This window comes from Xiphophorus hellerii, chromosome 14 (assembly GCF_003331165.1).
Source record: "Xiphophorus hellerii strain 12219 chromosome 14, Xiphophorus_hellerii-4.1, whole genome shotgun sequence".
NCBI lineage: Eukaryota > Metazoa > Chordata > Actinopteri > Cyprinodontiformes > Poeciliidae > Xiphophorus > Xiphophorus hellerii.
The window spans coordinates 27,478,838-27,506,028 of NC_045685.1; the positions used below are offsets into that span (position 1 = coordinate 27,478,838).

Below are 27,191 nucleotides of genomic sequence, written 5' to 3' on the forward strand. Positions count from 1 at the left end.
ATGAAAGCGTTTGAAGTTTCCTCACTATTTTTAATTTGGGTATTTCCTCATTGATCTCACATTTGTTTCAAGTAGGAAACTTTTGGGAAGATTTGAAAAGATTTTCCTCTGTACTTCCAGTCATTTGCTCCAGGAACAAGATTACAGAGGAATCCACTTCCTGGTTTAAATAAATCCTTTGTTTGAATCATGTTTGATGGTTAATCACTTCATCTTGGAAAGAAGCAGTCATGCATTCAGTCTCGTTTGTGTCGCCGTCATTACGTTTCTGCTTTATCACCATTTTAGACGGAAATCTTCATGTTTGACTGCAAAACAGGTTCCTGGTTCACAGCGCGCTTCGTCTTCCTGGGAATAATCAGAACAACAGACATGTTGTATGGCATAAATAATGATGCAATCACATAATAATAATAATACTAATAATAATAATAATACTAATAATAATAGTAATTAATCTGCTTGAACAAGTTTTTTGCACACAAACAAGGAATATGACTTCAGTTACACTGTATTTTCAGTTTACAGGTGTTTAAAATGTACATAAAATTTAATGGGAGAATGAAAAAAAGAGATTTTTAAAAATATTTTTTATAAATATATACAGTTGTATTCAGTAAAGTTCAGGAGTGCAGTTCACTCAGTGAAACATGTTACTTATATTAATGACAGACTCATTTTCAAGTCTTTATTTTAGGTAATTATGATGATTTTACAGCAAATGAAAACATGACTTATTTCCAATATTTAACATTTTCACAATTTTTAACTGAGGCCCTGAAATTTGGTTTAATATTAAGTAATTATCAAAAAAATAAATGTTTGAAATATTTCAAAGGTAATAAGAGTTTCGACACTAAACTAAAAGAAAGCAGACTTTAAATATCAAGATTGTTTTTAGATGTTTTGTTCCATCAATGAATGAATGAATGAATGAATGAATGAATGAATGAATGAATGAGAGGGACTGGTGCATCTCTCCAGTGGTAAACGTTTTGTTAATAAAAAGGAAATAAAACGTAATAAAACTCCCCAGAAAAATGTCTCCTTGTGATCAATTATTAAAATCAGTTTTTCATGTTTTGTAACATTTTCTAAAAAGTTTACAAAAATGTTACAAAACATGAATTTTATTATTTATTTTGTGTTTTTGGTGTTACATCAGATTTTAAATAAGTTGAAAAGTTGAAAACAAGTTCTTTCCATCAGGCATCAAATTTTTATTCTTTTCATGAATTTTCCTGCTAATTTTTCTGCTTTTCTAGAATCTTATTATGGTGATTTAATTACAGTATCAGCCTGTCAATAATCAATCAAACCGACTGAAGGAAAAATCATCTGATTTCCATCTCTGGAAGATTAATATACGTAAATATAAATGTCTCCAAAATTCAAAGATTTACACATAAAATATAAAGGTTACATTTGTGGAGATGGAAAACTTCTAATTATTAAAGATGAAACTGTTTCAATCTGTTTCCTGCTCTGAAATCATCCAACATGGCTGAAGACTGATGAGAAAAGTGTTGATGTGTCAGAAAGTTCATCATCAATAAAGTTTACAATCGATGAGTCAAAGCTTTGAATCCTGAGTCAGAGAGGAACAGGGACATCTAGTGGCCACCTCTCGCTACTGCAGCGGAAAACTAAATAAACAGGGACGCGCCAGGTGTCCAGAAAAGACAAATTTCCTTCTGATTAAACATCATCTGCTCTTCTTCAGCTACAGGATTATTTTAAACTGACAGACAGAAGAATGAAAATATAAAGTTCAGTGTTCATGTCAAGCAGGAAGCCATAGCAACACCAATAGACTCCTTTTTTAGCAGTGTTTATGATGAAAGATGAGAGCTAACTAGCATAGCAGAGCTAATCTGTTTCTGATTGATAAATATTTTTAAAAAGCCTCCTAATGTCTGTGGACCACACATCCAGCTGCTTTCATATGATACAGATGGAAACTTTCACTGTGTGTCATTGAAAAGTTAAAAGTTAAGATTTAATTTATGGGAAAACCCAATTCCACCAAGCAGTCTGAATACAGTGATCTTCAGTTTCGGCTTCTTTGTCACTCTTAAAAATAGTTTTCAGATGATTCATTAAGGGAGAAAAGTTGTTCAAATCAATCTCAAACTGTGTAAAAAAGTAATTGCCCTCACATTCAAAAGTCTAAATTATTCTAGTCCAAAACCTTGTTTTCTTTATTTCTGTGAATGAAATTAAACAATATTCAGCAGCAGCAGCAGAGTTCCCTAAACCAAGAAAAAAGACGATTATTTAAAAATCCTCTTTGTTGTATAAACAAACCGTTCTCTGGTTTCTGATGCAGCTCTCTGTAATTCTGCACATAGAAACTTGGGAAAACAGGCTTAGAGACCCCAGCACAGTGGGAGACACGCCTCCAGGCTCTTCCTGGAAACGGAGGTCTGATAACTCCTCCTAGGCTGCATCCTGCCAACACATCTCTGTTCCCTCCTCTTCAGATCTGGAAGTTTCCTGCTGAGGCTAACAGCTTCCAGGCCTCATTCACTGCAGCAACACATGATGTTTAGATCAGAGCTCAGAGCTGCTGTTGTTCTATAGAGGAGGAAACTACGCAGTCGTTACTGGGAGCTAAAATGGCGCAGAGAGGAGTTCAACTGGACGAAGAAAACTTGTCTTGCTCCATCTGTTTGGAGCAACTGAAGGATCCGGTGACTATTCCCTGTGGACACAGTTACTGTATGAACTGTATTAAAAGCCACTGGGATGGAGAAGATCAGAGGAGAATCCACAGCTGCCCTCAGTGCAGGAAAGAGTTCATGCCGAGACCTAACCTGGAGAAAAACGTCATGTTAGCTGCTTTAGTGGAGGATCTGAAGAAGACTGGACTCCAAACTGCTGCAGCTGATCACTGCTATGCTGGACCTGAAGATGTGGCCTGCGATGTCTGCGCTGGGAGGAAGATGAAAGCTGTCAAGACCTGCCTGGTTTGTCTGATTTCTTACTGTGAGAATCATCTTCAGCCTCATTATGAATCTCCTGCTTTTAAAAAGCACAAGCTGGTGAATCCCACCAAAACTCTCATGGAAAGCATCTGCTCTTGTCATGATGAGGTGATGAAGATGTTGATGGATGGTTATGAAACAATCTCTGCAGAAGCAGAAAGGGCTGAGAAGCAGAAGGAGCTCCAGGAGAATCGACAACAAATCCATCAGAGAATCCAGGACCAAGAGAAAGATGTGAAGCTGCTTCAACAGGGGGTGGAGGCCATCAATGTCTCTGCTGATAAAACAGTGGAGGACAGTGAGAAGATCTTCACTGAGATGATCCATCTTCTCCAGAAAAGAAGCTCTGATGTGAAGCAGCAGATCAGATCCCAGCAGGAAACTGAAGTGAGTCGAGTCAAAGATGTTCAGGAGAAGCTGGAGCAGGAGATCACTGAGCTGAAGAGGAAAGATGCTGAGCTGGAGCAGCTCTCACACACAGAGGATCACAACCAGTTTCTCCTCAACTACCCCTCACTGCCAGCACTCAGTGAGTCTACACACTCATCCAGCATCAACATCCGTCCTCTGAGACACTTTGAGGACGTGACAGCAGCTGTGTCAGAGCTCAGAGACATAATGCAGGACGTCCTGAGAGCCACATGGAGAAACATCAAACTGAAGATCACTGAGGTGGATGTTCTACTGTCAGAAACAGAACCAAAAACCAGACGTGAATTCCTACAATATTTCCAAGAACTCACTCTGGATCCGAACACAGCACACAAGAAGCTTTTATTGTCTGAGGAGAACAGAAAATGTAAATGTATAAGACAGGAACAGTCATATCCTGATCATCCAGACAGATTCTCTGATCATAAACAGGCTCTGAGCAGAGAGAGTCTGACTGGTCGTTGTTACTGGGAGGTGGAGTGGACTGGGAGACTAGTTGGTGTCGGAGTTTCATACAAGGACACGAGCAGAACAGAAGTATTTGGACAAAATGACAAATCTTGGTGTTTATATTGTGACCTTGTATGTAACGTATTTTATCACAACAACGTTGTAACTTCATTACCAAGTTCAGATTTCGCCACAATAGGAGTGTACCTGGATCACAGAGCAGGTATTCTGTGTTTCTACAGCGTCTCTAAAACCATGACTCTGATCCACACAGTCCAGACCAGATTCACTCAGCCTCTACACGCTGGAGTTACGCCGATGTGGTTTGGATCCTCTGCTGAGTTTATTAAACCCAAATAGTCAGCAGTGATCTGAGGTCCAGTTGGTTAAAATGTGTATTTTAATTCCAGGTCTTTATTTCTTCACTGCTCAGAGATCAGATGTCTTTATGGAGCTACTTTATCATCTTGTTTGTTTTGTTGATGTTGGATTTTGTTTGGGTGCTGCCCCTTCCTGTTTCTGATCTAAGGATTTTTATTCACCACCTGATTACATCTGCAGTTATTACTCTGTCAGACCAAATGTTGACCAAATCCATGTCTAGATGATCTGATGGAAACATGATGTCATAAACATCCTGGTTGTTTTTCTAATGCTTGTCTGTGCTGAATTGAGATTTGCTGCATTTCAGTTTATTACATTTTACTATTATTAGTTAAATAATCTTGATGTTGTTCAGTATTCCAATTTCTTTCATCAACATATTAGTTGATTAGATTTAGATTTTATTATTCACTCGCCACTTGTTTTTGGCTTAGTTGCATATTTGTAGTTTATGTATACGGTTTATTGGCTGAGTTATTTCTTTAAAATAAATCCTCATACTGTGGAGAGAAACTGTTTGTGTTTATTCTGGTGTGTGTGTCCAGCGTCCGACATCCTGTGGGGTTAAAATAGATTATTAACAAGAGACTGAAGGTGTTTGGCTCATTTTTCCTCATTATCAGGTCTTTTCCAGCTTGTTTAACTGTGAGACACTTTTATTAATAATTATATTACTAATAACTTTACAATCTTAATTATTGATATTTGTATAAGCTAAACATTGTTGGATCCCTATTGCACAACAAAACCCTTCACTCAAACAAGATTCCCTGATCCTCCAGAAGACTGACAGGCCCACAGCATCACACATCTACTACCATGGCTAACAGTGAGGCTGACAGGCTTTTCTACATTAATTGTTGTTTCTTATTAAACCCTCCTATAGTGGTCGTTGGTGAAAACATCACATCTACGTTTGAGATGAAAAGATAAAACAACCTTTCTTTTTATCCTCTCGCTCACATCGAAACATTTAGTGTTTAATGTTTAAAGCCAAATATAAAATCCTCTAACGTCTCCAACATGGCCGACAGCAGGCAACAGAGATGAGTTGATGTGTCAGGAGGAGTTTATGGGACATGATCAATGAGTCACAGCTTTGAATCCTGTGACACAAATGAACAGGGACCTCTAGTGTCCACCTGTCGGTACTGCAGAGAAAAACTAAAATAAACTGGGTTGCGTCAGGTGGCAGCGGCAGGATTATTTTAAACTGACAAACAGAACAAAAAAAATAGAAAGTCCAGTGTTCATGAAGGGAGGAAGATAAAGAGAGATGCATAGATCTAAATACTATAGGCTACAGAAAGAGAAGGAGCTTCTTAAAGAGACAGTGGCCCAATTTCAACAGGTTAAATAACACGTTTTTATACCAAGGTAACAGTATATTGTGCTACAAAATGGCGCTATGTGACTAGAAAATACCCTTTTAACACATGCAGGAATTTTCACAGATAGACACGAGCACCACCTAGTGCACCACTAGGTGGTGCTATGTGACTGGAAAATACCCCAGTCACCAATAGGTGAGCTAGTGCACCTAGTGGTGTTGGTGCCTCTGGAGGGGCGGGGGCTCAAAGTTAAAAAGGGTCACATTAAAACCCCTCACAACACAACAACCCATATTAATGTAAAATCTAACATGGACTCACATCATACTATATCATCGCCATGGAGAATGGAAAGGAGATGCAGTTGATGTTTTTCCTGATGGGTTCAATGTTGCTGCTGCTGCTGCAGAGACAACTGAAGTTAAAAAGATCAAAGGAGAGCTGGTTGCTGGTTATGAAGTATGTTTTATGAAATAATCTAAATTGCTTTTGTGTTTAACTAAATCAGTACTTCTCAAACTTTTTCAGGCTGAGGACCAGTTGACCCATTTAACAAACCACCTAAATTGATCCATGACTGAAAATTGCCCCTCGATAACAACTTAATATATAATGCAACCTGAAATAACAATATTAGCTTATTAATTCACTTATTGTTGTTTTCTTTGTTCTTCCTAATGAGAGGAGTGGTGCTGTTTGTAAATGTGACTGGCCACAAAATGTCCAGGTCGACTTGGACATGTTGAGTTATTTACAAATTCTGAAAGTGTCTGAGCTTTTCAATGATGTCAAAACACCTGGAGGTAAAAAAAAAAAAAGTTGTTCTTTATTATCATCATTTTGTGCATTCATAAAATTTAGGGCTATTTGTCATTTAGAAGCACAATTAAAGAAAAATAGACTTGAGTTGCTTTGGCAGAAACAGAAAATCCTTTTCTGCACCATCAAATATAAAAAATAATCCACTCATCTCTATCAATTGTGTTAAATGTATTTAATTAATTTAATCATTTAATTAAATAAAAATAATAGCTGTAGAGGGGAAAGCAGAGCATCATTCATTGCCAAGCAAATTCATGAAAAACAAAGGACAGTTCTGACAAACCGGAGAGATTCCTGCCGCTAACCGCTCAAAGGAATAATTACGTCACTCAGCAGCTATGACGTAGCTTCCTCTGATCATATAATATTCTTTCTACCGGTATCTGAAGCTTTTCTTTTGAGTGACTTGGTTTTAAGCCAGTTTCCCATGATTACGGTACTTCTAACACAATCCTTTGGTAAGCTAGCTGTAGCATCTCACTTGGAGATGACGTCACGGCGGCAAATAAACGGTCGTTTACATGCAGTACCTCGCGGACCACGAGGGGGCGCCCGCGGACCACCAGTGTTCCGGGGACCACAGTTTGAGAAAGACTGTACTAAATAAACCATAATAATATCTGACTGGTCAAACTCCACATCAACTCAGATTTAAAGATCAAAATAGCTCAGCGCGACCTGCATGTTGTTCTGTGTTAGCACCTCTGAGAGGTAAATTATATTCATGAGATCTGATTACTGCAGGTCTGCCCAAAAAATCAGACAGCTGCTGCAGCTGCAGAGACTTTCACTGTAGGTAGGGAATCCTGTGTGACGTCAATGACTGGGAGATACACAGGGAGTGGCTTTGTTTCCCTAGAAACTTCAGATAAATATTTACTCTTATCTCTCAGTATCACTCTGTCGCTCTCTGCTTCCTGTTTATGGCTGGATTGGTCACTAAAACATCAACATTCACCATGACTTCTGTCTGACATGGTTTGGTTTTTGCACTTTAAGTAACATTTAAATCACGGTGCGGACATTTAAATCTCCTTCACGAGAAGCAGAGTAAAACTTTAGATTCTTAAAGTCATAATAAACAAATAAAACCAGCTCAGGTCTGTTGTTAACTAAAATGCTCAAACTTTAAGTTGATAAAACTTTCCTCCTGAATCTGTCTGTCAATCCTGAACAATATTCTAGAAACAATTGATCAGATCTTACCTTCACGCTTTAAAACACCAACTGAAACCACAAAGAAGGAAGCAGGTCCCTCCCAGCAGCAACAGGAAATACCTCTGTGATGTCACTGGTTTTGATTGGCTGAAAACCAACCTTAACAGAGAGTTGTGTGTTTATTTTTACTCCCAGATATTATCTCAGGTTTTGGTTACTTTTCCATTATGAAAAAAAACACCTCACCTTCAGGAAGTCCCAGAATATGGAGGCTGTGATTGTTTGCTGCTAATTATAATTGGCAGGTTGGGCAGCAAATGATGGTTCAGCCTTTATATTTGTATTTGTGATGATATTTTGTTGTTAGAGCTTCCTTGTTCCCCAGTTCAGCTGCATCAGCAGAATAAAGGGTTCATGTTGTATCTGTTCATCTTTACTCTTTTAAATTAAAAGCTTATTTCTGCTCTGTTCTGGTAAATCAGTGTTTATTTTTGCCTCCACAAATCAATTGTTACTGTTTAAAGCTACATTGAAATTGATTGCTAAAATGTTTTAATAAATATGAACTGGCTTTCATTTTTCACTTTTAATTTTAACTGTTATGTAAACAGATATGAATTCAAGTGAATCAATTTGTTATAAAGTTTCAAATGTTTATATGAATAAAATAAATGAATCAGGATTCCTGGTATTGCTGATTATTCACAGGAAAATAATAAATCTTTGAGCAGAGGACCCAGTCGAAGGATGTGATCATAAAAATGGGATAAATTGACAGAAAACTAACAAAAGTGCCTTTACACACAGATTAATTTAATCTGGAAGCGATTATTTGTCTTTAATTGGATCCATGAATATTTTTGTTATAGTCTCCAAGGTGAATCCTCCCTACTTTCCATTGCGTAAACCGTAGCTCCACCCCCTGACGCCCATAAAGTCAGCCCAGTATAAAACCCACAGTTGGTTCTCCGTTCAGGGAATCCTCGGTACCGTAGCGGCGGTGACAACATTTCTGTTGTAATGTCAGCAGCTGGTCTCTGTCAGTTTTTCTTCAGCCGTTCAGGATTTTGGATTTTTATCTTCGTCGTGGTTTTGGTCTGGACGCCTGTTAAAGGTAAACGCTGCTGCTTTTCTCCTCAACTTACGTTAAACTGTTACTATGCAACCAGGAAACGTTTTCATTCAAGCTTAGCTCTTAATGTTATGGTTTTAAGTTAATTTACTTGTTTGTGTTTTTCTCTTCTTTGTTCCGCTGTTCATGCTTCTGTTACTATTGTCACTATTCTGGTAATAAAAATCTTACCTGTTCAAGGTGAGCTTGAGGCGCAGTGAACTCAGGTTATGGAGAAAAATGGTGGTTTTAATGGTGACAGAAATCCAGGCAGCACAGGTGAATATTGAGGCTAGGAACTCACACCGGAGGAAGTCGACCGAGAGATGACATTAAGAGACGCAGGTGGAAAACCAAATCCTCACAATTATACATAAAACACGTACAGAGTTCTGCTACAGCGGCCGCCTGCTAAACGATAATCTTCCCTGCTAATCTCTAGAGACGACAGTGATTTAGTGAATTTTTGCCCTTACTGCACTACAATTTGTTCTTCAATCTGTTTTTATATATTTTATATTCTTATCATTCTGTAACTCCGTCACTTTGCTGCTGTTGCACCAGAATTAATTACCTCCTGCGGGACAATAAAGGATATTGTTGTAAAAAAATAAATCTATTTTTCTATAATAGATTTTTTTTTTAATTATTGTGACAACTAACCAGATGAAACAAACACATATTCTGCAGATTTTTGATTGAACCACTTTGACATATTTAATATAATATTATAAATACATTAGTACATGCCAATGAATAAACAATTCAATCCCCTTTAAACCAAAAAGCATTTTATTGCATAAAGGTCAATAATATAATTTGTTTATTGAACGCTCAATCATTTGTAGCAAAGGTTCAATCTGCAGATAAAAAACTAACATCAACATGTGAAAAGCTGTTTATTTTTTATGGCTTCACTAATAATTGGTTTTCTGACAGGATGAAGATGATCTCCAGGATCCTGCTGCTCCTCATCCTCAGCTCATGTCTCTGTGGTCAGTCTCCATCTTGTCTTTGTGACAGAAAGCTCTCTAGATGGAGCTGAAAGACTCCCATGTTCCAGTTCTCAGTGTGTCTGCTCCTCTCTTTCCCTCTCTGTCTCCTCAGCAGCAACATTTGTAGTGAATGTGACACAGAGCAGCTATCAGGCAGAGGAGAACCACAGCATCACTCTGGAGTGGACCTTCATCTCCAGACCCGACTCCTCTCTGTCCTCCATGTTTATCCTCTGTGACCTTCTAGCTCCACCTAGAAGATTGGTTCTCTATCGGGTCCATGAAGGAGTTGAGATTCCAGAATCTCAGCATGAACAGTTTTCAGGACGAGTCCAGATTGACAAAGACGTCCTCAGAGAAGGACGAATCAGACTCCATGTGTCCAGACTGAGGACTGAAGACTCTGGTCTGTATCTGTGTGGAGTGAAAACTGAAGATGGATTCAACTCTGGAAGATGTCGACTCAACGTTACTGGTGAGTTTCTGCTTCATTTCTGAACCTTGAAGTCTAAATGCTGTAAAACTGAGAAAATGAGCAGAAACTAAAAGTATCTGATGAATCCAACCATCTGCAGAGGATATAAATAAAAACTTTAAATAACACAAATGAATAAAAACTGTAATTAATGGGGAAAAAAACTAACTAAATGGAACTATATTGGACATTTACAAAACTAAAACATCCTCAAATTATAGATATAATGTCCTTTGGTTCTGTGTTTATTAATCTGTTAGTATTTTTTGAATTCACACATAAGCAGTTCATGATCCTCCTGATGGCTCTTATGCTAGGCTGCAAAATAGCGACAGCAATAGTTTGGAGAAAACTCCTGAGTTTGTTGGTGGTTCAGCAATAATTGAACACATTTATTGAAAATGGTATCTTCTGTTGAGTCTTCTTTACCCAATCAATGTTTAAAAAATCACAAACATTAACCACAGAATGGAGGGGAAAAAAACAAAAGACTGTTTTAGCTAAAACTAAACAGTATGTAACTAATACAAATTAGCAAACACATTCTAAATACTAATTAAAACTAACTGAATTAAACGAAATTCATAACTAAATTAAAGCACAATTAGTTGTCAGCTTGTTGTTGGTGAACAAACGGGTCCAAACTTCAGGTTTTAATTGTTTTTCTCATGAATTCTGTTATTGTTTCTGTTTCAGGTCTAAAGACGGTTAAATCGACGGTTCCTCACAGGAACCTCATCAGTCCGACGCCACAGGAGGAAACCAGGAGGAGAGGTGAGTCTGCAGGTCCAAACTCTGATACTTCTGATAATAAACCAGGTTTTAACTTGTTTCTTTTTTTTCTTTTGAGAGATTTTTGTTTTCTGAGGTTTTTCTTCTTTTATTTCAGGTCGTCGGTCCAGGATGTTTCTTGTTTTTCCCGTTTTTCTCTTCATCATTTCTCTGAGTTCACTTTTCATCATCAGCTTGAAAAATTGTTCCAAAACCACAAAGTAAGTCAGAAATAATTCAAATACATCAGCGCTTCTTTCTCATAATCATCATCAGATTAATAAAATAATAATAAACCTGTTACAGATTTCAACAGAACCTGCTGAGAGCCTCTGCCTTGCAGTTTTGTTGCCTTGCTCCAGATCAGACCTGTGTTGATGTGGAGAAAAACTCCATCCAGTCTCTCATTGTGACTCCTGATCAACTGCAGCGTCATGGAAACTGTGGAGGTTGAGTCGATCAGTCTGAGGCGTATCGATGAAACCAGGTGAGTCTCATCAGTGGTCATATGATGATGTCACACCATGGTGCAGCAGGCGATGCTCTTTGTTTGACTCTGGATTTTCTTTTGTTCTCCTGAAGGTTCTTCATAAAGAAGCTCACAGATTCTGCAGGAATCCCACAAACTTTCAGATAATCATGAGAAAATGTGGATTTTTCTCCAGGAAGAGGAAACACCTGAAGAGAAGCTCTTAGTTTTTCTGTGTCTGCCTACAGAGCAAGGTGACCAGTCTGAGTGGAAGGTTTTCACTCAACAATCTCTGACTGAACGTCACAAAAACTGAAGAAATGAGAACAGATTTTAGAAAACGCAGCTCAAACCTGCAACCTGTCCAGATGAATGAAGTGTGTGGAGAGACACCAGTAACAAAATCAGCTGGTCTAGAAAGGCTGGGATCAAACTGGCCCAGCCTGGCCTGAACCAGTGAAGAGTCTCTGGTTTCTTTCTGAGCTTCATGGAGACATTTGAACTTTCTGCATCGTTTGCTGCTCCGCTGGATGTTCCAATCACTAACACTTAAAATATTATATTAATGTTTTTCACTACAGAAATACTTTTATCTACGCAAAATTATGTTTTGTACTTGAATATTTATTATTTTTCTACTGTTGACTATTTATTGCCATAAAGTGAAATTTGAAATGTTTCATGTTGTCTCTTGTCAGCTTGTCACCTCAAGCTTAAAGATAATATGTGTGGCAGTATGCCCTGTGGTACCGTCACATATGTGTTCAAATCCACAGTTATTGGCATCACATGTAAAGATGTTTAAATGGAGAGAGAAAGAGAGGGAGGCTGCTCTGGCACAATGGATTAAAATGTTGGTTCTCATTTATATAAATAATAAAGATAACATATTCCCACATACACTTTAATACACATAAGAACTGTTACCATGGTGATGGACACGCCTCTGTTTTCAGCAGAACTACATTCTTCCTGTTTTATGAACGTCAGCAAAGGCATGCTGTCTGTGAGGAACGATGGACTAAAGGGAAGTGAACTTTGGTCTAAACCATGTCAGATGTGACCAGCTCTAACGGCTGTGATGCGTTCAGGGACAGTTTGTTTATATCAGTGGGTTTCCAGAGAGCGGATTTGTTCATAAAACTCAGATGAACCCAGAGCGACTGACTCACCAGTGATTCTCTGAGGTTTAGGACACAGAACGGTTCACTCCACCTGCACAAAGCAACCAATCATGGTGGCAGACAAAACTAACTCACGACTAAATTGTCAACAAGATCTGAGCTTTTGGTAAATCAATAATTCCTTAATATGGATTTAAAACGTACAAATTATTCTATTTATTCAGCCACAGAATAACTCCTGGCTAGCTTGTCAAATGCAACACTTATTTTAAGTCAATAATTCCTTCATATTGGTTTTTCTAGTTCCACTGGCATTTCTTTTTAGATCTGCCAGATAATACATGATAAGACATTTCCCCATGTTTTAATTGAAAAAATTCTCCCAGTGGACTGGTACTTTTGTTTTATCAAAATTAAAAAATGATTGACAAGATATTTGCACCAAAAACAAGACAAAAAATACTTGGTGAGATTTTGTGTTTTTGCAGTGGAAGTTATTAAAGCAGACCAGGGTTCATTTATCCCTGACTGACTGAAAACATCCATTATTAAACCTTCTTTTTATTTATTGTTTTTTATGGTCCCATTTATTCATTCGTGCACCAGAGCTCCTGCCTGGCTCATTAAATTTAATCTTTGTTTTAAATAAATAATTCTTTAATATTGACTTTTTATAAAGTTTTTATAAAGTTTTTATAAAGTTCTAGTTCCACTGGCAGATTTTTTATAACAAGACATTTTTCCCATATTTTAAGTGAAAAAAAATTTCCATTGGAACTAGAACTTGTACTTTTTTTAATCAATATTAAGAAATTATTAGCTTAACAAAAAGCTATAATATCTTGGTGAAAATTTACTTGTATGTTAGTTTTGTCTTATTTCAAGTGTTTTAAGATTTTTGCACCAGAAACTGACAAAAATACTTGATAAAGATTTTGTGTTTTTGAAAAAAAATAAATACATTTTCAGCTGTGATTAAACATGTAGACTAAAGTATTTAAGACGAGGTAACTCACACTGAGGATTAAAAATAAACTGACATCAGCATTGATGTCTCACACTCCACCTTGTGCAGGCATTTCAAATCTTCCAACTATTCAAACTATGCAAGTCAACGAGGACACCAGTGACATTATGACATTCAAGGCCTTAATTAGTCTCTAAGTTGCTTTGAGGTGTGAACTCAAGAATCCACTTTTAGTCTTGAGGTAAAATTCCTTTGGTAGAAATGCATCAGACAGTGATAACTAACAGAATTAAGAAAGATTCTTCATAATAGGGCATGAAAACAAACAAGCAAGAGATATGTTTAGTTTTACATGTCACTCATAGCTGTGAGGTGGAGGAACATAGTTCATAATAACCTTCGATGTTATCAGCAAAGCTATTAATGCAAAAATATTAAAATTGAACAAAAAGCTTCACTGTGGATCTAAATCTGTTCTTCGGGTTTAACATCTTCATCTGTGCTTCAAAATAAAATGCTGTGAAACTGCAAATAAAACTACATTTAATGTGAAATTTAGTTTTATTGTGAAATTAAACTATCCAATAATGTTTTTATTTTATAAGTTTAGAATAACAAACAGCAAATCACTGGCATTATTTAGCATAATTAGGAAAAAACCAGAGTGAGATTGTTAATATTTATGCAAAATTAAAATAAGTAAAAAGCCTCCTTACAAATAAAGCTAAAATAAACTGCAGGTAAATAACATAAAACGACTGAAATTCAAAGTAAATGAAACTGGAAAAAATGCTAAAACTACCATTTCTTGTTCTTGTTTCCATATTTAGATTTTCAGTTTCTTTAAATAGTTTCAATACTCAACAAGTTCCTCATTTTACAAAGTGAAAGATCACAGAACAGAGCAACAGATGTCAAACTTTCCACCAATTCCACCAATTTCAGGAAATTCACTCCAATGTTGGAGCTTTCAGAAAGAAACCAGGGAAATTCATCTCAATTTAATTTTATTAACTGGTATCTTATTTACCACAGCCTGTCCAGGTCTGACGTTTTTATTCGTTTTATGTGTGTTAGGTAAATTGTATATATTATTATCAAATATTTGTTGTTTCATGTGCCTTTATAATGTTCTTGTCTTATTTGCCTTTATTTGTTTCATCTTAGCATAAAGAAAGTTTCTGTGTTGTTGAATTACTTTGATTCCTTTCTCAGAAAACCTCTGAGGAAGAGCAGAGAAACTGTTTTTAACAAGTTATCGCTCAGCAGAAACCTCGACATCCTTGACCTGCTAGATATAAAACCATCACAGTGAGGACGTACAACTTGCTCTGCTCAACCCTGTGTCTGGAACAGAATAATCTAATGTTAGGTACCATGTGTTTTGGTTAGTGATTGTCATTTGCACTACAACTAAGTGATGAGGTGTTTTGCCCCCCACCCCATTTAGAGTTGCAGCGCCCTTTGTAACAGGGATCCTGAAAAGCAATAAAAAAAGAGAGGAGCAGACAAATGTGTTTTCAAAGCGGTAGGAGAGTGTAACTGAAAACACATCTCTATCCGTTCTCTTCGCGAGTTGAAAAAGAATCTAACTCTGTTGTCTTTTCTGTGTTTGTTAAATCTGTTTTAATAGGTGTTTAAACCTGACAGTTTGACATCATTGAAAAGCTCAGACACTTTCAGAATTTGTAAATAACTCAACATGTCCAAGTCGACATTTTGTGTCCAGTCACATTTACCAAACAGCACCACTCCTCTCATTAGGAAGAACAAAGAAAACAACAATACGTGAATTAATAAGCTAATATTTTTATTTCAGGTTGCATTATATATTAAGTTGTTATCGAGGGGCAATTTTCAGTCATGGATCAATTTAGTTGGTTTGTTAAATGGGTCAACTGGTCCTCAGCCTGAAAAAGTTTGAGAAGTACTGATTTAGTTAAACACAAAAGCAATTTAGATTATTTCATAAAACATACTTCATAACCAGCAACCAGCTCTCCTTTCATCTTTTTAACTTCAGTTGTCTCTGCAGCAGCAACATTGAACCCATCAGGAAAAACATCAACTGCATCTCCTTTCCATTCTCCATGGCGGTGATATAGTATGATGTGAGTCCATGTTAGATTTTACATTAATATGGGTTGTTGTGTTGTGAGGGGTTTTAATGTGACCCTTTTTAACTTTGACCCCCTGCCCCTCCAGAGGCACCAACACCACTAGGTGCACTAGCTCACCTATTGGTGACTGGGGTATTTTCCAGTCACATAGCACCACCTAGTGGTGCACTAGGTGGTGCTCGTGTCTATCTGTGAACATTCCTGCATGTGTTAAAAGGGTATTTTCTAGTCACATAGTGTCATTTTGTAGCACAATATACTGTTACCTTGGTATTAAAACGTGTTATTTAACCTCTTGAAATTGGGCCACTGTCTCTTTAAGAAGCTCCTTCTCTTTCTGTATAGTATTTAGATCTATGCATCTCTCTTTATCTTCCTCCCTTCATGAACACTGGACTTTATATTTTTTTTGTTCTGTTTGTCAGTTTAAAATAATCCTGCAGCTGCCACCTGACGCAACCCAGTTTATTCTAGTTTTCCGCTGCAGTAGCGAGAGGTGGCCACTAGATGTCCCTGTTCCTCTCTGACTCAGGATTCAAAGCTTTGACTCATCGATTGTAAACTTTATTGATGATGAACTTTCTGACACATCAACACTTTTCTCATCAGTCTTCAGCCATGTTGGATGATTTCAGAGCAGGAAACAGATTGAAACAGTTTCATCTTTAATAATTAGAAGTTTTCCATCTCCACAAATGTAACCTTTATATTTTATGTGTAAATCTTTGCATTTTGGAGATATTTATATTTAAGTATATTAATCTTCCAGAGATGGAAATCAGCAGAAATACTTTTATTTATCTATGCAAAATTATGTTTTGTACTGGAATATTGATTATTTTTCTACTGTTGACTATTTATTGCCATAAAGTGAAGTTTGAAATGTTTCATGTTGTCTCTTGTCAGCTGTTCTTACAATAACAAGTCACACCTCAGATGGTTGGATGCAGCTGGAGAAACCAGTTTATAGATCTAAACCAGGGGTCTCAAACTCCAGTCCTAAAGGGCTGCAGTCCTACAGTTTTTAGATGTGCCACAGGTACAAAATACTGGAATAAAATGGCTTAATGACCTCCTCCTTGTGTAGATCAGTTCTCCAGAGCCTTAATGACCTAATTATTCTATTCAGGTGGTGCAGCAGAGGCACATCTAAAAGTTGCAGGACTGCGGCCCTCGAGGACTGGAGTTTGAGACCCCTGGTCCAAACCACGTCAGATGTGACCAGCTCTAACGGCTGTGATGCGTTCAGGGACTGTTTGTTTATTTCAGTGGGTTTCCAGAGAGCGGATCTGTTCATAAAACTCAGATGAAACCAGAGCGACTGACTCACCAGTGATTCTCTGAGGTTTCCTGTCCTCTGAGATGATGACCTCGGTGTAGGACACAGAACGCTTCACTCCACCTGCACAAAGCAACCAATCATGGTGACAGCTGGACGGGGGTCAAAGTTCAACATTTATCCTACAAAGCTGTTCTGCTGTCATCAGATTATAGGTTAAAGTTCATGAATGTTTTCTTGTGTTTCACAGAAGCATGTTTGGTATCAAAGTGGAAATCTGATTAAAACTTAATTGATTCAAACAAATAAAAACTGTGATAAAGTCTCTGAACCAGAATCTGTTGCAGTTACATGATTTATTGTCTTGTCAGTGAAAAATTGTCTCTTAAACTAAGTTGTTATTTCTATGCTGAAAGCTGAAAAGTGTAGAAAATAAAGTTTAAAGCAGTTTAATACCTGGGTTTTGCCTTGATAGATACATTTCTCATATTTTATTAAAATACTTTGTAGCTGATATTTTTTCACAGTAGATCTAAAGCTTGTATGACGTCACTCAGCCCTTTCACAGAGAAACCTTACAGGATTTTAATGAGTCACAGTTTGAGTCAGTCTCAGCTGACAAAAGTGCTGACACTGCAAAAACACAAAAATACTAATTATAAAGTATTTCTGTCTAGTTTTTAGTGTAAATCCCATGAGATGGAACATCCGCTGTCATGGAGTCCTGCTCTCTACTCCATGAGATTAGACACACCGTGGTGGGTGTCCCTTATTTTAATTTCTGAAAGGTAGCAACCCTATCCTACCCACAGGTAAGGATCGCATTGCTTAGCGTATTTCCAGATATATTATGTATCTGTGTATGTGTGTATGTGTGTATGTGTGGGTGTGAACTGATGGTGAAGCTACCAGCAGGATCACGGAGCTGCGCCAAGAAACTAACAGAAACAGTTAAGAGAAGAAGAAACAGTTGCAGCCCAGCCATGCATGTTTTAATGTCACACACCTCAGTTTTTAACAAGCAGCTCAAAGTCTAAACTGGTAAAGTTGTGCATACAAGGGGTGAAGTTTATCTTCGAGCAAAACGGCCTTCAAAAGAATCGCAGCGCCCCCTGCTGTCCTCCAGACTGCTCAGACTACAGCTGTCTCACTGGAGCCATTTTGTCATCTTGTTTGTTCTGTTGATGTTGGAGTTTGTTTCCTGTTTCTACTCACTATCTTTGCTCAAGAGGATTTTTGTTCACCTAAACTAATATCATTTAGATTTATTGCTTTGCCAGACCAGATATTGTTGTTCAAATCCATGTACAGATGAACTGATGGGAAATGTTATCATCATCATAAATCAGGATTTTAGTAATTTTATTGGGCAAAGATCTGATTCTGGATCAAACTGTGTGAATAAAGTAATCATGTAACTCAAATTTCAACTTTGTGTGTGTTTTTTTTTTGGAGTCTGGCTTGCTGAATATGAATAAATGTAACCAAAACAAAACTGCAGTTCCAGGCTTCAGAAAGGTCACCTATGTGCTTTAGTTCAGGTTGTTTACAGAGTAAACCTGAGCCACTTCTGGGAGTGGAGAGGACACTAACAGCTGACTAACATACCAGGTTTCAATCGCTATTCACACGCTTTTGTTTTGTTTTGTTTTTTATTTATTTTAAGCCAATACATTTCAAGTTTGAAGTAAACACAGGGTTCATAGACATCACCAACACATCACTCAAAGATACTTCCAAGATGACGACATCCACCATAAAGAAACCTGTGGAAAGAAAACAACGGCAGGACTTATATGACCGGAGGAATTCATGTCTGCAGGAATGTTTTTCTATTTATTGGGGTGAGTTGCAGAACTTTTATTGTTTTTAAAACACTATTACAATACATAGCAAGTCACTGGCATGCAGATCTAAGTGAGCCTCATCTGGGTCTGTACCGCTGCTGCTGTGATAATTGTGACAGTGATAAGGCATTAAGCAGCGCTGTGCCCCCCCCTGCCTAACTGCATCTAGAAGATGTAACACTTAAAATAATTATTGACATTATTTTATTTGGGAATTAGGCCTATTTTTATATTTATAGCATAAATATACATGTTCTATTTACTATAACATGTATAATAGATATAGCATGTTATATTTATTATTCAATGGGGGATCCCAAGGAGGTTGGAGGTTATATATGTTTGAACTTTAAAGCTAAAAGGTCACCAAGTTTTGATTTACTGGTTACTACAGCCTGAATCAGATAGAGGAGCGGATCATCACCTTTTGCTGCCGACCAGCTCTGTCGTGATCATGCCTTGGAAGGATGTTGACGTTTGTAGAAAACTTTCTCTGCTGTGGCATCTCTGACCCCATGAAAATATCATCTTTCTAGAAATGAGCAGAGAAATCTGATATGGATTCATCATCATAGTTTTCTTTGTAGAAACAAGAAAGAGTAAAGGATCACAGTGTTGGTTAAAATGTACATTAATCACCATCATAAGGAAATATTTGCTTTGTGACAATCAGATTTAGTGCTTAATAGGTATTGAAAATGCAAGAAGCCATTTAAGTCTGCAGACTGACTGTTAAGTGAAGATTTGTGGGAAGTTGAGTGAAATAAGTGCTTCATTGGATTCATACTGAAATTAGCTACTAATAATTAGGAACCAGTGAATTCTGCTTGGCTACCATTGTTAGAACATTACATTGTTAGGACTGCTTGAATAACATCTGAGTTAACTATTGTGCAAAAGTGTGAGCAAAATATGTCAAACCAACAAGAAAGAGTTGATACATTTAGGAGATCAGCTCTCCGCTGAGTGGATCCCACTTCCTCTAAGTAGGTCAAAGCAATTGAGAAAACTGTTTAAATCAATTATTATGGTTTCCTAAGTTGTAAAATCAAACACATTAGATGGAATAAGTTGTGGTTAATCACTTGTGATTTTCCATTAAAGTATTTTGAAGAGAATCTAAACTGTTTTGGTGTCAGATCACCTGATCTGACCTGATTTGATGACCATGAGAATAATATGTAAAAAAAAAAAAAGTGTTGCAATGGGGATGATGTTTTATCATGTGGCAGAGCAAACAATGAGGCAGAAAATAGAAAAGGGAACTAGACTGTGAGGTTTTGGGAAGCAAGGGAATTTAAAGTTCTAGTTTATTTGTATTGGACAAATAAGCTACAAGCTACAAGGCAGTAAGTGCTTTGCATCATAAAAACATCAACAGTAACCAATTTTGAAAATAACCAAACATTAAATTGTATCCAATGCATCATCAAAGTCATCAATACACATTAACTACATTGATCAATGTTCCATTTAGTACTAATCAAAGGCAACTCTACACAGGTGGGTTTTTGTCTTGGTTTAAAGGAACCCAGTGTTGCAGCTGTTTTGCAGTTTGCGGTTTTGTGGTGCATAGAAGCTTCTCCATGTTTGGTTCTGGTTCTGGGGATGCAGAGCACACTAGAACTCAGCAGTTTATCAATAATGTCATAAGCCAAAACCAACTCCACCCAGCATCTCCATCATGGCTGACAGCAGGCAACAGAGATGAGTGGAAATGTCAGAAGGAGTTTACGGCATGTGATCCATGAGTCACAGCTTTGAATCCTGTGACTCAGATGAACAGGGACATCTAGTGTCCACTTCTTGGTACTGCAGAGGAAAATTAAATCCTTTTCACATCAAACCCTGTAGTGTTGGCATCCGCCACCGGCCAAGGTAAAACAATTGAGTTTGAACTTCTGTCCAGGGGCGAACTGACCGTCTGGTTTACAGACTCATTTACTGTCCATATCTGGGCAACCCTAGGCTGTCATAATTTAACAAAAAGAAAAAAAAGTATATTAATATAATTTTTATTGGCCGCAACAAGCCCATTGGTTGATTTTATTGATACGAGATGGGGCGGGTCAGAAAAACTATATGCCCATTCAGAAAAATATGTCAAGCTAACCGATATGTTTACCATACAAACGTTGACCACTGGAGCAGATTCATTAACGGAGAAGGAGGGAAAATTAGTGATTGAGGGATTCATTATCTTCAGAGAATGATGATGAGAGAGAGAGAGAGACGTGACCAGATACAGATTGAGGAAGAGTTCAGATTAGCTCCTGCTGCTTGGTAAGAAGGAGTTAAAATGTTCATGAGGGAGCGTTTCATGCAGGGAGGAGGACAGGTGTGTGTGTGTGTGTGTGGTGCGTTTGTTTCTAATACCTTGTGGGGACCTTTCTCCTGACATATACTACGTTGTGGGGACACACTGCTCCTTGTGGGGACCGAAGTCTGGTCCCCACAAGGGGAAATGCTTATCTTAGCTTCAAGCTTTAACATATTTGACATGAGTTTCAGAGATCTCTACATGTTCACTGTGAGTTTATGTGCTGTGCTTTAAGGTTTCTTATCTTTGTTTGGTGACATTCCATCCAGAATTTGCATGATTGAACATCACATTGATGTGGAAACAGCTGATCCAGTGTAGCATCTTATCGCTCCTCCTAGACAAATCAGACCAGACAAAAGAAGACGTTGGTTATCTGTCGGAGAACGGGCTGGAAAACCAGTCACAGTCCATGGAGTCCTCCGTGTTTGGCAGCTGCTGAGCCTGATGGTATCAAATGACTTTGTACTGATTTCCCTAATGCTGTTTTGGTGCCCGACTCACTTCCTCTCCCTCACATGGAAGACTGTATTGACAGTGTTGGTTCAGCTGCATTTATCATCATCAGGCCAATACAGAGGCCCCAGCAAGGTACATGGAGCAGACAGACTGAGGCAGGCACAAATCTTCAGGGGAGATTGTCGGAGACCCGTCTTTTTTATCCGGTTGCTGGCAGCCAGCCTTGACTAACGAGTTTCTTGCCTTAACCTTGAGTCTTGGGTTTCTCAGGTCTCAGCTTTTGGCAGAGTCCCAATTTAGAATCACAGTGATTGGGAATTCCTGGAGTGATTTCCTCATACTTGAAGCAGCCCTCTGTTTTTCTACAGCACCTGGATCCTCTTCACCTTGTTTCAAGGCCTCTTTGTCCATCCAGCTGTAAGCGAGTTGACTGATAGGAAGGAAACCCAGAAGTTTCTCTTCTCTGCAGTCAACTTTATGAGCTCCTCCTGACCCCCATAGAACTCGTTGATCACAGCCCTGCAAAATGAAAACAGAAGTAGGTTGCATCTTTGATTAGCTGTAATGAATTTGCTTTAGATGGAGTTCTCTGCTCTGCTTGGGGGAGTCTTGTCCTGAGATTGCTTAAAGGTCACTTTCCCATCTCAGTTTCCTTCTTTGGACCAACCACCTGCTTTCCGATCAGCACTCTCCATTCCTTGGTTCCTCCTTTGCTTGGGTTTGTGCGTGTTGTGCTCAGGTCGGTCACCCTGGTTCTTTCAGTTCATCTATTTCCTTTACTATCTACTTGTGACACATCACACCTCTATAAGTTGCAACCTCCATTGAACTCTAATCAACTTTGACTGCAGTTGCATGCCATTTCTAATTACAAATATATTAAACATGATTATTGCTGATTATAAACAAATTAAACAAAATTAAACAGGGATCCCTGACCACCTTCTTCAGCATATTGTCATGGCTTGGACCAGCATGTCCAGTGGAGACTATGGTGGACACATTGCTTGCACATGATTTAAAATGTTTTCTTCCATTACCACTTTGTGTAGCCCTGTAGTTCCTTTGCATGGACCAGTGAGTATGAAGAGGCTTTCAATGCAGCTAAATCTGTTGTCTGTAGTTCTGCAGTGCTGCTCCTGATGTCACTTGGCCTTCCAGAGTGAATGTCTGTGATTAAAGTGCTAGTGCAGTGCTATTCCAAGACGGCGAGGATGGAGTGTGCCATCCTGCAAGCCACTATTCTGCTAAGTTTAAAACTCAGCAGGTGAACTATTCCACCCTTGAAAAAGAAACTCTCATACCTATCAAGTTTTGGATTTGAGAATACGGGAAATGTTGCCGTCCGATGCTACTGTTGTAAAAACGATAGTTTCTCGGCCAAAACGGGAGACTTGACAGGTATGAACTCTTGTGATGCTCTTTGCCTTGCAGCATTTTGAGATATATTTTGGTTCTTCATCAACTCCAGTGACTGTGCTTACTGACCACAACCCTATTGTCTTCTTGTGTCAGATGTGTAACCATAACCACAGGCTGATGACAAAAAACACGACTGCAGGTGAGCACATGTTTTTTTTATTTAGCAGACTTATGCTATTATTGGCTAAATCTTTTATTTGTAAGTCTAAAATAGTCAACTTATAACCTTATTTATATGTCTGTGAATGAAATCAGTGTATCAGCAGCAGCCTGAATTCCTAAAACAACCACAAAGCTAAAAAAGTTCAACTTCCAATTTGTGTTCAATGTGGTACAAGTCAAACCATTGTCTGCTTTCAGTTTCAACCATCTGTAACTCTACACCGAAACCTGGCAAACAAACAGGCTTAGACACGCCAGGACAATGGCCTCAAACCTTTTCCTGGATAACTCCTCCTACACTGGATCCTGTCAACACATCTCTGTTCCCTCCTCATCAGATCTAGAGGTTTATTGCTGAGTGTAACACCTGTAAAGCCTCATTCACTGCAGAAACAAATGGTGTGTAGATCAGAGCTCAGAGCTGTTGCTGCTCTGCAGAAGATAAACAAACACAGTCGTCACTGAGAGCTGAAATGGCGGGGAGCGATCAACCAGACCAAGATAAGTTGTTTTGTTTCATCTGTTCAGATCTACTGAAGGATCCAGTGACTATTCCCTGTGGACACAGCTACTGTACCAACTGTATTAAAGACCACTGGGATGGAGAAGATCAGAGTGGAACTCACACCTGTCCCCAGTGCAGAGATAAGTTTGGACAGAGACCTGGGTTAAGGAAGAACACCATGATAGAAGAGTTGATTAAATATCTGAAGACGATGGGAGCTGCTCTAGCTGACCGCTGTTATGCTGGACCTGATGATGTGACCTGCGATGTCTGCACCAGAAGGAAGATAAAAGCTGTCAAGTCCTGTTTAACCTGTTTAGCTTCTTATTGTGAGGATCATCTCCAACCTCACCATGATGCTCCACCATTGAAAAAGCACAAGCTGGTGAATCCTCCAAGAACCTCCAGGAGAGCAAATGCTCTCGTCATGATAGGGAGTTGGAAATTTTCTGTCGTCCTGATCAGCAGTGTATCTGTTATCTCTGCACTATGGATGAACATAAAGGCCATGAAACAGTCCCAGCTGCAGCAGAAAGAGCTGAGAAGCAGAAGGAGCTCCAGGAGAGTCGACAACAAATCCATCAGAGAATCCAGGACCAAGAGAAAGATGTGAAGCTGCTTCAACAGGAGGTGGAGGCCATCAATGTCTCTGCTGATAAAGCAGTGGAGGACAGTGAGAAGATCTTCACTGATCTGATCCGTCTCCTCCAGGAAAGAAGCTCTGATGTGAAGCAGCAGATCAGATCCCAGCAGGAAACTGAAGTGAGTCGAGTCAAAGATGTTCAGGAGAAGCTGGAGCAGGAGATCACTGAGCTGAAGAGGAAAGACGCTGAGCTGGAGCAGCTCTCACACACAGAGGATCACATCCAGTTTCTCCTCAACTACCCCTCACTGCCAGCACTCAGTGAGTCTACACACTCATCCAGCATCATTGTCCGTCCTCTGAGACACTTTGAGGACGTGACAGCAGCTGTGTCAGAGCTCAGAGACAAACTACAGGACATCCTGAGAGACAAATTGACAAACATTGAACAGGCAATTCCTGAAGTTGATGTTCTACTGTCTGAACCAGAGCCAAAGACCAGAGATGGATTCTTAAAATATTCTCAAGAAATCACTCTGGATCCAAACACAGCACACAAGAAGCTGTTATTATCTGAGGGAAACAGAAAAGTAACATCAACTGACCAACAACAGTCTTATCCTGATCATCCAGACAGATTCAGTGTTTATAATCAGGTCCTGAGCAGAGAGAGTCTGACTGAACGTTGTTACTGGGAGGTGGCGATGAGAGGTGGAGCTGGAGTTGGAGTAGCAGTTTCATACCAGAACATAAACAAGGCAGAACCATTTGGATTCAATGACAAATCTTGGTCATTAAATTGTACCACAGACTGGCTACACATTTCATCACAACAAGTTAAAACTCCAGTACCAGGTCCAGTTTCCTCCAGAATAGGAGTGTACCTGGATCACAGAGCAGGTATTCTGTCTTTCTACAGCGTCTCTGAAACCATGACTCTCCTCCACAGAGTCCAGACCAGATTCACTCAGCCTCTGTATGCTGGGGTTAGGCCTCTCTTTAGTAAGGACTCTGTGGAGTTCATTAAACTGAAATAGTCAGCAGTGATCTGAGGTCCAGTTGGTTAAAATGTGTATTTTAGTTTCAGTTGTTTAAACCTCCATCATTGTTGCTGAGAGATATTTGTTGTCATTTCTTCACTGCTCAAAATCAGCTGTATTTATGAAACTACTTTATCATCTTGTTTGTTTTGTTGATGTTGGAGTTTGTGTGGGTGCTGCCCCTTCCTGTTTCTGTTCAGCCACAGAAGCTATCGCTGCTACGGAGGATTTTTATTCACCCAATCTAATTTCATTTAGATTTATTGCTTTGTCAGATCAAAAGTTGTTGTTGTTTGTTCAGATAATTGTACAGATGAAAAGATCAGATTATAAATCTATATGTGTCAATAAAGTCGTATTGTGACTCAGTCGTCTGTGTTTGTTTTTGGACAATGATCTTATTTTTTAGTTTTGCTTCATTACATTTTATTATCATATACCAGTAATAAAAGTTATTTTTATAAGAAACACTGAAACATTTCCTCATATCAGAGTTTAACCCAAAAACAGGTTGTAGGTTGTATTTACTGAAACGATTATGCTGAAAGTAAACGTGTAATTCTCTTTTGATTTATTTAACTAGGTTTAGTGGAAATAGTTGACAACTTGGTTAAGTAAATTAGAAATTTCATTTCTTAGAGTGTAGATGTGGAATTTAAACATCCCAATAAGTAACATTCCTGTCAGGTTTAGGATTTATAAATAAGGGAAGTTATTTTTTAAATCTGTTCCACCAGAAGAAACTTCTTAAACTCTGATAGGCTGACCTTTGTTGACACTGAAATGCTGTTTACTTTCCCATGCATGTAATTTCTACAAATTTAAACACAAAAGGGAATTTAAGCAAAAAAAGATTTTTTTTAAAAATATATATATTTTCCAACCTTGTCTATAGGATATTATCCCATTGAGTGTAACTACAGACAGAAATTGCATTTTAATGGGCAGGAAATGGGACTTAATCACTTTTACAGAAAAAAAATTAAAACATTTTGACATTTTCAATGCATTCAAACATAAAAACACCTGTTTCTGAATTTAACAAATTAAATACAGTAAAAAAAGAAAAAAAAAATTATTTAGCTACATCTATCACAGTACAGTGATCACGGATTACCATTAAAAATAACCTTTACTGCAAACATAATAGCAAATCTTGCAAGGCAATGCACTGCTCTCCTATGCATTGCTACTGCAGGCCCAATAACTTAATTGCACATCATTAGTTTAACCACATTTAAGCGGTTAAATGTGCTTTGAATTATGTTTGTGTTTGTATTAAATATGCTTTTTTAGGGAATTTCATGTCAAATGTTCCTGTTCTCCATGTCACATCAGGTGATTTGAGTAAAACCATTTTGAGCATGCCCTGGGGAGAGGAAATACTGTAGCAGTAAAGGTAAAGTAGGTCAGTCTGCTCACTGGAAAAACAAACACAATATGAGAGCATAAACATACCTGTGCACAGATATCTGCCTGTGGGCGTGTGAACACCGACTGAAGACGTTTTCAAGGTGAAGTTTACTCTCACACATTTACACATTTACTAAACTCAGAGCTTTTAAGACACATAAAGAAAACTAAAAGTTTTTCATAATTAACACTTTCAGAAACATAAATAAGACTTTTCCATGCTGCATGAGTCAGTGGTTTGTTCTGAGTGAAAGTATTTGCAGAACAGCAAGTTATTTTTTTCCTGTCAAAGCGACAACAGGTTGGACCGGATTGACTTCTTGTTTAAACCTGCAGGTGGGGAGAGAGAGAGAGAGAGAGAGAGAGAGAGAGGAGAGAGAGAGAGAAAGAGAGAGAGAAGAGAGAGACAGAGGGAGGGAGAGAGAGAGAAGAGGAGAGAGAGATGAGGACGGGGGAGAGAGGAAGGAGAGGGAGTGAGAGGAGGGGGGGGGGGGATGAGAGAGAGAGAGAGCAGAAGAGGAGAGAGAGAGAAGAGAGAGAGAAAGAGAGAACAGAGAGAAGAGAG

The 27,191-nt window shown here is 38.4% G+C and overlaps 2 protein-coding genes and 2 long non-coding RNA genes across 8 annotated transcripts in view; 2 read left to right on the plus strand and 2 right to left on the minus strand.

Moving 5' to 3' along the window:
• Positions 1-25,581, plus strand: part of LOC116732586 (tripartite motif-containing protein 16-like) — a 40,915-nt gene extending 15,334 nt beyond the window's left edge. The window contains exons 8-9 of one of the 2 annotated variants that reach the window (XM_032582869.1): positions 2,484-3,832; positions 24,811-25,581. In XM_032582869.1, the coding sequence (XP_032438760.1) occupies positions 2,619-3,832; positions 24,811-25,210 (1,614 nt within the window). In that variant the 5' untranslated portion in view covers positions 2,484-2,618 and the 3' untranslated portion in view covers positions 25,211-25,581. Of the gene's footprint in view, positions 1-2,483; positions 3,833-24,810 lie in introns of those variants that run through there. The other variant, XR_004341822.1, reaches the window with a different exon arrangement.
• On the minus strand, positions 10-7,806 carry LOC116732666 (uncharacterized). 2 transcript variants are annotated; one of them, XR_004341835.1, is made up of 3 exons: positions 7,613-7,806; positions 5,906-5,987; positions 10-348 (listed from the first exon to the last, which is right to left on the minus strand). It is a non-coding gene; the product is annotated as an uncharacterized LOC116732666 (long non-coding RNA). The 2 variants fall into 2 exon arrangements; XR_004341834.1 differs by having other exon boundaries at positions 5,906-5,999.
• LOC116732629 (uncharacterized) lies at positions 8,536-12,065 on the plus strand. 3 transcript variants are annotated; one of them, XM_032582969.1, is made up of 7 exons: positions 8,536-8,678; positions 9,615-9,670; positions 9,786-10,145; positions 10,842-10,919; positions 11,035-11,137; positions 11,223-11,403; positions 11,499-12,065. In XM_032582969.1, the coding sequence occupies exons 2-6, from the start codon at positions 9,616-9,618 to the stop codon at positions 11,368-11,370; spliced, it is 744 nt and encodes a 247-aa protein (XP_032438860.1). In that variant the 5' UTR covers positions 8,536-8,678; position 9,615; the 3' UTR covers positions 11,371-11,403; positions 11,499-12,065. The 3 variants fall into 3 exon arrangements, with proteins under 3 accessions (XP_032438860.1, XP_032438858.1, XP_032438859.1); XM_032582967.1 differs by having other exon boundaries at positions 8,539-8,678; positions 9,783-10,145; XM_032582968.1 differs by lacking the exon at positions 8,536-8,678 and adding an exon at positions 8,730-9,020 and having other exon boundaries at positions 9,783-10,145.
• Positions 18,540-20,631, minus strand: LOC116732692 (uncharacterized). The gene is made up of 2 exons (XR_004341859.1): positions 19,147-20,631; positions 18,540-18,641 (listed from the first exon to the last, which is right to left on the minus strand). It is a non-coding gene; the product is annotated as an uncharacterized LOC116732692 (long non-coding RNA).
• Positions 25,582-27,191: the final 1,610 nt, after the last annotated feature.

Bases quoted from the DNA above. Each gene is read 5' to 3' on its own strand.
- LOC116732629 (XM_032582967.1), top strand. From the start codon at position 9,616: ATGAAGATGATCTCCAGGATCCTGCTGCTCCTCATCCTCAGCTCATGT. The intron at 9,671-9,782 runs GTCAGTCTCCAT...CTGTCTCCTCAG, and splicing joins CCTCAGCTCATGTCTCTGTG to CAGCAACATTTGTAGTGAAT. The intron at 11,138-11,222 runs GTAAGTCAGAAA...AACCTGTTACAG, and splicing joins AATTGTTCCAAAACCACAAA to ATTTCAACAGAACCTGCTGA.